Source organism: Adelges cooleyi, unplaced genomic scaffold (genome assembly GCF_023614345.1).
Source record: "Adelges cooleyi isolate 19-005CV unplaced genomic scaffold, UGA_ACOO_1.1 ACOO_flye_CR_arks_rails_tigmint_CR_PRNA_108, whole genome shotgun sequence".
NCBI lineage: Eukaryota > Metazoa > Arthropoda > Insecta > Hemiptera > Adelgidae > Adelges > Adelges cooleyi.
The window spans coordinates 16,719,234-16,730,337 of NW_026095761.1; the positions used below are offsets into that span (position 1 = coordinate 16,719,234).

The window sequence follows — 11,104 nt, forward strand, 5'->3', positions numbered from 1 at the left end:
GGGAACAGGTTGGGTCGGCGGGAGGGTAGAGGAGGGGTCGGTGGCTACGCACAAAGATGGCGGCTACTACCCCGGAGTGGTGTGTCGTTTTGTTCGGCCGGGGGATAACTTTAAATCTTAACCTACCCCCTCCCGCCCTCTCCACGCTCTGCCCACGGCCGAACGTTTGTGCGAGAATGCGGTATTCGTTTTCTAGGCAGTGTGTATGTACAGTGTGTGCAACACACGTCGACGGCCGATCAATGGACGCGGCGGCCGGATGAGATTGCTGATGAGTTGTACAACACTCAAAGCGTTGCACATACGGAAGAAACCAAGGGGGGGTAGCTCAGACACACCCTAATGTCAAGAAAAAAATAGCTTTTCAAAATATATATATATATATACATCTAATATAAGTCATACCGCTAATGCGTGTATCAAAGCCAAGCTATAATATAGGGTAAGACATACATTGAACCAGACTGTTGAATGTTTATATGTATACAATTGTTTAGGCGCGTTTTTTTTAAAAATAAAACTCACTAGGTAGTGCAAATAAGAAAAAAATCTCAAGAGGCGGTGTGTGGAAAGCTGAAGCTATGAGCCCTTAAGTATATACGAGGTAGCCCACGACAAATAGAAATTCATTTGACTTTTGCATACACTTATTACTCCTTAAAAGATTAAAAGAAGGTGATTTTTTTTTTAAACTCAAACCGAAGACAAGATATCGAATTTTTTAAATTTGGGTAAGTAGTATTATTTTCAAATGCATATAGCTTACTGGAAAATTAAGTAACAATAAAAAAAATAAATTCTATATAAGATTCTCGTTTAGTCGTAGTATTTTCGTTAAAACATTTTTAAATATTCACCTTTTTTTGTTTAATTTTAAATTAAATCACCTTTTTTACAATACCTGACTTCGTGAAACTCTAGTATACCAGTGTTTACTTTAATATGACGTTTGAGACTGTCGGATTGCGAACAAACAGTTTTATCGATTTTTTTTTAAATGTTTATCCTCGAAAATCGCTTGTATTTACTTTTTAAAAATATGAGAGCTTGCGTATATCCCAAACAAATGAACTAGGTCGGGACGCGCCGTGTTGTTCTTAGTCCGAGATGATACAACCCGTCGCCAACGTTGCACGAGTGTATTAACGTGCCAACAATTGACGTTAAGCCGTTCGTTCGAGGAGGACTTAAGAGGCACTCCAAAAAAACCGATCACGGCGCACAAGATAAAAACCGAGAACAACTCGGATGGGCCCATTTGAAGGCGAAACCCATATTTTTTTTTCAATAAAAGCTCAACCATAGATCTGCTCATTTCTTAAAGCTCTTGCTCGAGATTGTGTCACCGGCCTTGGCCACACTTGTAACTCGAGTTCAACGGCCCCGCGCGGCGAAAGCCCCACAAGAACACGCCGCCGGTCTAGGCAACGAACCGTCGCGTGGGTCACCCTGTAGCGTTGGCCGCCGGTAAGTATTGTACTTGATGATGGTCGATATTATCGATTGGGCGTTTTTCAGAGGGGTAAAACAATACCGAAACATACAAAATGGACACGGTGTAACGGGGCCGAGATCTACTAATATTGGGCCTATACTAATAATTATTGTAATGCGCGCGATTAAAAGAATGTCGTCGAAACGCGTTAACCCTTCCCGGCCGCCGCCGAACGAACACCAAAATCGAGTACGCCTACGGAGATGGATTTTTATACAATATCGTTGCAGTGTGCACCTCGAATAATAATATATAGGTACAATCATAATAGCCGACCGCCGAACGCCATTCCATGCCGAGAAGACTCGTCCGACGTCCGTCTCTCTCTCTCTCTCGTTTAGAACAGGAAAAAAAACGACACGATCGGCCGAACGTCTTGGATAATGTGTTTTTCAAGTTGGCCTCACTGATTATTAATAGCCCGGTCGGTCGCGCCGCACGTTTACAATGGTATAGTTTATTAAAGATGTTTTTTTTTTTTTTTTTTGCGGATTATTCGTTATTATTATACTACATGCAAAACGACGACGAACGGGGGCCCCCCGCCACGTGGCGGTTACTTGTAATAATAATTATCTCGTTAGGGTTTTCGCTTTCGGTCGACTTATAGCCGACAGACCTAATGCTATAACAAAAAAACAAAAAAAAAACCCAAGGAAAATGTCAATGTACTCACCACCTCCTGATAGCCAACGGAGCTCAGTCATCCCGTCAGTAGTTCATAACGCCAAATATATTGTTTCATTTGCAATCTGAAAACGAGAATCGCGAATTAAGTGTGCGTGAAACGGTCGGGAGAGTAAAAAAAAAAATATATATATATATATATTATACATAAATATATGTATATATATACATATATATGTATATATAATAAATAGCAAACGTTATCAAAAAAACTGATAACAACGGCGACGGCCGCTTGAGTGTAATCGGGGCGCCGGGGAGACTAAACGATAATATACGGAATTGCCAAAAATAATATGCGAGATAATATTTTATCTATTGGCAAGTGTAAAACGAACCAAGTGAAGGGGTAAACATAATAATATTGTGTAGTAAATGGGGGCCGACGCGTTTTAAATTAACCGTGTAACACAGCATCAGCTATTTACCGTTGTTATCCGAATGGGCCGCCGTTTTGGTGCGACCGGTCAAGCCCCGTCGGAGGTAAGCGCGCACCGGACGACGCGACACTACGGCAAGGCGACAGCACAACATGCAATAAACGACGTTCCTTGACGGCAACAGAATAACAAAAAAAAAAAACACTTAAACAGACGATCAACGGGCAGCACGCGAAACCGCGATGGAGGCGGAAGAGGCGGCGGCGGCGGTAGCGGCCGAGTCAGCTGCTTTCCGTGTCGGTGCCGCAAACATTATTATTATATTTATTATGTATATATGATTATGTTGACGACTTATCGAAACGAAGACCGATCGCACACGACAAACGCACCAAGAGACACACTTGTTAAAAAACTATTATTGCACCGCGAGTAAGAGAACGCAGACGGTCGAACCGGCGACGAATAAAAATAATAAACGCGTACGAGTGAAATATTTTTAAAACTCCCAAAAAAAAAAAAAATAAATAAAAAATTATAATTAAATAAACAAAACGGCGGACGACGTGCAACAGAAGAGGAGGCGATCACGACTAAATACTAATAGCAAATAATAACTACGGAGGAGGTCGGGAGACGAAGGCGGCGCGGCGGCGATGACGGTTTTTGTGCGTGCGCGAGTTGCCGGTACGAATACGCAATACACACGCGGCGATAAACATGCGTTTGCGGCTAAACCGGCCGAATTAATAAACAGCGCGCCGTCGACCGACACCGAGCCTCGGTTTTGCTCTCTCGATGCCTCCGTCTCCGCCACCACCACCACCACCACCACCACCACCTCCCGTTCACCGCCTCACGGCGTTCACCCCGTCCCGTCCCGGCACGTCACCTTCTCTCGCTCGCTCCGCTCGGTCACACCGCTCGTCGCCCCGTTTGGGTTAGTGACTGGTGTGTGCGTAGTTTAGTAGCGTAGCGCGATCCGGCCAGGTGACGACGGGCACCACCCCTGGAAATAAAACGCGAACGCTTCGCCCGAAAAACACCACATCTTAACTCGGCCCCTTTGCGAAAATAAAAAAAAACCCATCCCCCCCCCCCCAATCCGCCGGCCACTATCTGTACTCGGCCTCCGCTTTTGTTTTTATTATATTTTACCCGCAGCAGAATATTTCTCCAATGCCGGCGGCGGGCCGTTGTCGTTTTTCCGGGACAAGCTCAACAACCCGGCAACGTACTTCCGCGTGTGTACAGGGCGCTTCAAAAAGCCCATCAAAAATATTCGCACACTTTTTTTTAACGGGATTATCTCCATTTGAATTTCGATCAGATCCGTACAAAAGTACTCGGCGAAAGCAAAGTAGACCATTGGCTCAAAAAATGTTGGCTTCTGAACAAAATCACTCCTCATATTATGGTTTTTAGATGTTCGTTTATTATTATTGTTATTAAACGTTCGATATTAATAACGGCGTTGGGTAAAGTGTAGGAAATGTTTAAGAATATTTGTATACCAGAATTTTGTTCAATACTATTTAATTTAGGGTAAATTAGTGTTTTTTATATAATATATTTTTCTCGAAAAATGGATGTATTAAATTTTTAAAAAAAATTTAACTATAGGTATAATTCGATGGCATACCTATGTATAGAAAAGTACCCAATAGCCGTTGTCGCATCTTCTTCTTTTCCTTCGCCTTGATCTCAACTGACAAAATATATGCTTTCGATTAGCATATAACTTGAACAAATTATTATTACTATTAACGTAACTTGAAGAAATTATTCGTTTTAGACTTGTTTTTTTGTTAAGTTTCAAAAATCGCGTATTGTTTTTATAATTTTCTGTAAAAAAAAAAAAAACAATTTACATGAGTAATTAAGCATAAAAATAAAATATACTCGACTTTTGATTAAACGTGTAAATGCTAAGGTCTTTTATCTATATCCGTTTGTCATTTGGTATAACATTTACTTGAGATGCAAAAATATTCAAAAAAATGTGCTTATGTACTATGTAGGTATTGTGTTGATAAATGTATTACCGTTCAATAAAAATCAACACAACTTTTAGTGAACGTCACGAGCACATATTTTATAAATTAAAAAACAACTTATCTAGGTACCCAACTAAAAAATGAGAAAAACAAATTTCAATTTGTATTATAACTGAGCATTAAACTGAAATATTTATTTGCTCACAAATGTAAACCAGGTGAAAAATAAAACTAGAACCTATATAGCTATTAACCTGGTTAAAAGAACTTATACCAATGTATTTCTCAAAAAAACTTTGTTTGGGCAAAACTTTATTTATTACAGAATGTAATGGGAATAAATTTGATAATAATTATAATTTGACCATAATGCAACTACAGTGGCAACTGAATAATAACGAAATAAAATGTTCAATAAAAATAGTTAATAACAAATCAAAGTCGAAGACATTAAGAGACGCGATTTAAATAATTATTATTATTATTATTGGTATTGCTATTTATCAGATTACAAAATATGTATAATTCCTATATTTGTATTATAATTGATTTGATTTTTAGTTATTAATTATTTAATAGGCAGCCATAAAAAATTAAAATGCAAACCGTTGGTCAGAATTGGTAATACTAAAACAATACATTTGATATTGTCAAGGATTTTTTAAATTTTTTATTATTTTTGGTGACAGTTTAATATTTTCACCACATTTAACATTACATGTGCCCAACGAAAATTCAAATCTGTTGCTAATAGCAGTATACTAGTTATAATGTTGTATTGCAAGTTCGAATACCGATTAGTCTGTTTCAATGACGTTAAAATGTTTGTAAAGACTGTTTGATCCAACAAACGCCGCCAAATTCTCATAATGTTTCGACTGTGTTTTTTTTTTGTTATTACTTATTTTCATTGTTAGCTTGTGGCCAAAATAAAATATGATAACATATTCATTTATGGATGTCATTCGATAGAAATTTGTATTGCTAAAGACGGTGTGTTTTATTTATTTTCATTTCAGCGTTCTCGTTGTATTTATAAACATGTTCGGCCGATCAACAACAACTTTCATACTTATTTTACATAAAAACCATACACCAAAAAAAAAACAATCTCTTCGAACACAGCTCCAGGGTTGTCATATCTGAATAATTATGTTTTTTACACGTTTCAAATGAGAATAATCAGCTTTGCTTTTTTTCGGTTCGTTCGGCTCGTACCTACGGTCAGAGGAAGGGTATCGTTGAGATATCCACATTAAACCACAGATTATAATCGTTATGATCAGAGGTGGGATAATTTCCCAAAAAAAAACGTATTTACTTTAATTATTTTCGGATCTATCCGTGTTGTCATTATTTAGCAGACGTTTCGAATCCATTTCAGGGTCCATCTTTAGAAAAATATTACTATTTCTCTGGTGATGGACCCCGCTAAAGGTTCGAAACGCCCGCTGACTAATGACAACATGGATAAATCCGAAACTGACCAAAGTACAGTTAAATCCATGAAAATGTTAACAAAGTAAAAACATGTTTATTTACAAATTACTAGTTAAAACGATTTATGGTATATAATTATAAAATAAAACTTATAATCGTTCAATGTAATAAATTACAAATTACATAATTGAGTTACGAGGAATTAAAAAGATTTTTTTTTAAACATTTAACGCAAAAGACAATTCTAATATTCCGATAATTATGTACGACTAATATTACTGAAAAGACTCGAAACCAGATTTTAGAATTCAGAAAAAAAAGTTGAATGTATCTATATTATTCTTTGTTTGCAACACAGTGCCACTTTATGTTGTAAAGTATTTAGTATTTCAGGTAATTTTTTTAATTGACTCTAATTCGTAAAAAATAAAAACTAAAGAATATTTTATGGCTTAATAAATGCTACTCGAGTTCTGCACTGGTGAGTTTAGCAAAGTAAAAAGATTTAAAAAAAAAATAATAATAATAAAACGTACATAATACGCTGAAAATGGCATATTTATAATAACATATTTTTTTTTTATCGAACAACACTATTTTACCAATTTTGGTTGTGGGTGTTTAATTATAGGTAAAGTATATCCGTCAGACACGCTACATTAAGATCTATATCGCTTTTCGAACGAAATCTCCACGCTGCATCTAAATGTGAAATGAAATACAAACAGATAATATAAAGGGTCGACAATACTGCTGGCATTAAATTGATTGCCCATTTGGAGACGCGGGTTGTCAAAATAGTGCGAAACACGTTTGCAATGTATCGCTATTTCGAGGTTAGGTTGGTAAAGTAATTTCCAACATAAATACTAATTGCGTTATGTCACCGCAAAAAGAGGGACAGTGGCAGTGTTCTAACACGGGTGGATATCTATAAATAGTGTTTCAAGTGTATGTGTATTGTTAATGTGAATGTATATTATGTGTTTTCACACGTTTCTTTGCCGTATGAACGGAAAAGTTTAAAAAGAATAATATTTAAGTACGACAACACACACGATGTGTTATGCCTATTATATTTTCATTGTCGTCATCAGTTACCCACCTTTGTTTTTCACCTCGAATTTCCACCATCGAAAAAACAAAATTTATAAACATTATTCTCGTGCAAATAACACTGTGTAGTCACTTATTAGCACACTTCATTCGAAACGGTATAACGTATCGTTTATTTGGAGAACACTAACGTTTTATTGATTTTGAAATTGAAATTTTAAATGTTTTTCGGTTTTAAATATACATTTTAGGACTGATAACGTAGCTATGTGATGTTTTCTCATGTTATAAAACAATATTCACGTTGACTGTTCTGACAGTCTAGCTTGTTTTTACAGTTATCAAAAATTTAGGGCATCATCATAGGCGGAGATTGGCGGGTGCTTGGGGGGGCTTAGCACCCCCAAAATTATCAATAGCCCCCCCAATTATTTGATCACTTATCAAAGTAATAAATTCCTCAATTAATGGAGTAAAAACTAAAATTGAGGCGTATAGTTTCAAAACCAGCCATAATCACATTTTGAAATTGTTCAGGAACAACAAAAAACAAAAAAGACCTTAACATTTTACTCTATGATTTTGTAATAAATATGAAATCATAGGTTTAGAATGTATACATATTATTATCAGTTGTTTTTTGCCGCGAAAAAAAACGTGTTTGGTTATGGCTGGTTTTGATAAAAACTTCGTTTGATGGGTGATTTTGAAACCAACCACAATTTTCCATGGTCAGTTTAAACCAGTTATAGCTCTATTTGATGTTCAATATTTTTACAGGACTTGTAAAACAGTGTGACCATTTACAAAACAAAAAACTCAATTTTCAAAAAATGTGCTTTTGGCTGGTTTTGAAACTATACGCCTCAATTATTAATAAGAATAAATTATGAAAATTATTTTAGTTCCAAAACGGCAAAACATTATAACAATGTTTTTGATAATGTTATCATTTAATTTTAATTCAAGTGCTAAATAAAGTTATACATTTTTCAAAAAACCCAATAAATATTGATAAAATTCAAAAGGCTCTAACCCTAAATGTATTTCCCAGCTTATTCAAATTATTTCAAGTCGCCTTGTCTTTGTCAATTAGTTCAGCTACATGCGAACGCAGCTTTTCAGCTATGCGCAAAATTAAGACATGGTTACCTGACATGGTTGCAAGACAGGTTTAATAATTCATCCATATTATACATTGAAAACGATTTAAATATTGATGTAGAAAAAATTATTGATATATTTGGATCTAAGAATAGGCCTTAAAATAATATGTATTTACTTAAATAATATACAAATATTTTATTATAATTATATTGTTTTTTATTTATACATTTGTAATGCTATATAGTATTATATATTAATAATTTAGGAGTGTAAATCCGTTGCTGGTCATTTTAGGTAGAAAAATGCTAGCCCCCCCAAAAAATTAATGAAATCTCCGCCTATGGGCATCATTAATAGGCGATATTACAATTTTGATCATTTCTACGAATAATACAATTTTGAACTGTAAACCAGCAGCTTTAGTCATACCTGCTCGAAATAAGTTTTGGGCAAAGACCAAATGCGATTAATATAATATTATTACATTTTATTATCGACATTTTCGCGAGCCTTAAAAGAGTTAATAATGATAGTATTTTAGTACAATAAACAAAAACAAAAAAAGCTGAGAACTTGTAGGGGAAAAAAGTGGCACACTTATTTTTTTAACATTTCATAAATACTCATTGAGCAACCGCAATATATAATATTTAGGTACTATAGAATGTGTATCTTTAGTGGGATATTATTAATTTTTTTTTATTGTACATCAGAACGGTGTTGTTGACGGTATACATTATCTGAAAAATTCTTGTGGTTTATCGATTAGTTTTAAATATTTCCCCGTCCGATGCGAGTGTGTAAAAATATTAGAATAACAATCGATATCGCTATTAATAAATTATTTGCGTTGACTGTTGAACTACCGTTTTGAGTAAATCAATTTTAATTGCACTCCGATAACAAATTATCATTGATCGTCTTATGGCAAAGAATTACAGTGCTAAAGCCGACGACGTTTGCACAGTGTACATTTTTTTGTGTGTACTAATTTCTCAGTAGTATTACCATTGGTTTTGTGTATTATAATGCTGATCGATGAAATACCGACTAAAGCGCGATGGTAATACATTCGAAACAATATTAGCTTAAGCGAGCTTAAGCCTAAATATATAAAAAAAAAAACTATGCAAATGTACCGGTCTAGGCCTTGCTCGTTAAATAAAATAATCGTTATCTAATATATATATTCTATAGTGATGTCATAAAGTCAGCTCATATACTAATACACGGTTTGTACACTTTGTAGTTTATACAAAATCACGTAATAATCAATAATGTTACAAAGGGAAAACTCTAGTGGCCCATTTGTCATTTAAGTGGCTTGTCCGTTAAGTCGTAAAATAATATTAATATATACTTCCATATCATTAAATATTGTTCGAGACCGGTAATGATTTGAAGTACTTACCTGCGAAAATGCTGATGAAATTCGTCTGTTATGTTGTGTGTGTGTGTGATAATCTGTAATAAATATATTAGAGAAAAAAAAATATATATTAAAAATGCACTTGACTTGTGTTGGCGACTTTTTGAACATATCACTAAATGTATGTAATTATACCCTTGCTCGCGTTGGCCATTCAACGATGAAAAAAAACATCATGAAAATAAATAGATAATTACAAAGACAAATTATCATTGTTTGCCATTATTAATGCTCTTGTGATCTATAACTGAATAGAAGAAATTTCCTTTTGATATCTAATACGTTACTAGGTATTCGAAGAAAAAAAAGCAATCGCTGTACAGTAGTAGAACACAATATTATTTATATTATATACCTACCTACATACATATTTTCATACGACATTTAGTTTCGCTGTAAACAAAAAACAATGAGCCTTGACACAATAATATTATATAATTTATAGTAGTGAGCAGTTTTGTGTGTAAACATTGTAAAATTAGCGAACATCGAAAAGGTACCACCTACGACGAGCCAAGATATCAAAATTCAAAATACAAATTATAGTATTATAAAACCGATAAGCATAAAATCGTATCGAGAATCATTGAATAACTAAGAAACAAATTGTCATTTACTAGAAATTAGAACGTCTTGGTGAATTTCCAACCGTGTCTATTCGGTGTTGGATTTCGATTTTTTTTTTTTTTACTTCTTTGTTATAGTAGTAGTGCATGTATATTATAAGGAAATGACAACGTCGCAGAGGTCATTCGCTGAATTACTTGTTAAAAACCTATTAATACACGATAAAGGAACATATTAATAATATAATATACGTGTAATTTACTATTATTGTTTCTGTAGACAGAGCCAGTAAGTGACAGTTAAATTGATTAATAAAAAGAATACAATTAATAGAATAAAAACAAAAGCCAAGTATAAAATATGTTCTTTGACCACAACGATCCAAAAATTGTATGTGTAAAACGATAAGCTTATTTGTGTGAGATTTTTTTCCAAAATTGTTCAGACCCAGCTTTAGCTAATTTCTTGCTGTGCTTGGATTAATCTGTACTGAGTTTTTATGCTATACACTTGAACATACTATATAAACGCGGTGAAATGATATAAAAAAACTATTAAACGATATAATACGTTTGACTTATAATAGTACCTATTCTAAGATAACATATTAATTTACTCATTCTTCACGTACCTACTATTCTATGAACAGACGGAGGTGTGGGTTTACACAATGGAGAACATATTCGTTTAAGTCCATACGCAGCACCTAATTGTGAAAGTAGCCATGCGTAAACGTATATTCTGAAATCATATTTTTATAATGTTGATGAAATGTGTAAAGGTAATAATTAAACCGAGAGTAGAAACTCAGACTGCAGAAATACACACTTGCGCAAATACTATAATAATGGTGTGGAAGTGATCCAAATAACTGACTGAAATCAAAGCATAATTTACGTCTTGCATAAAGGAAGACGCAGGAAATAATAGCTAAATAAATTGTAAT

General features: G+C 34.5%; 1 protein-coding gene across 2 annotated transcripts in view; it reads right to left on the bottom strand.

Moving 5' to 3' along the window:
* Window positions 1-3,309, bottom strand: part of LOC126846669 (serine/threonine-protein kinase tousled-like 2) — a 37,310-nt gene extending 34,001 nt beyond the window's left edge. Inside the window, exons 1-2 of one of the 2 annotated variants that reach the window (XM_050586402.1) lie at window positions 2,611-3,309; window positions 2,172-2,247 (exon numbers count right to left, since the gene is read on the bottom strand). In XM_050586402.1, the coding sequence (XP_050442359.1) occupies window positions 2,172-2,202 (31 nt within the window). In that variant the 5' untranslated portion in view covers window positions 2,203-2,247; window positions 2,611-3,309. Of the gene's footprint in view, window positions 1-2,171; window positions 2,248-2,610 lie in introns of those variants that run through there. The other variant, XM_050586411.1, reaches the window with a different exon arrangement.
* Window positions 3,310-11,104: the final 7,795 nt, after the last annotated feature.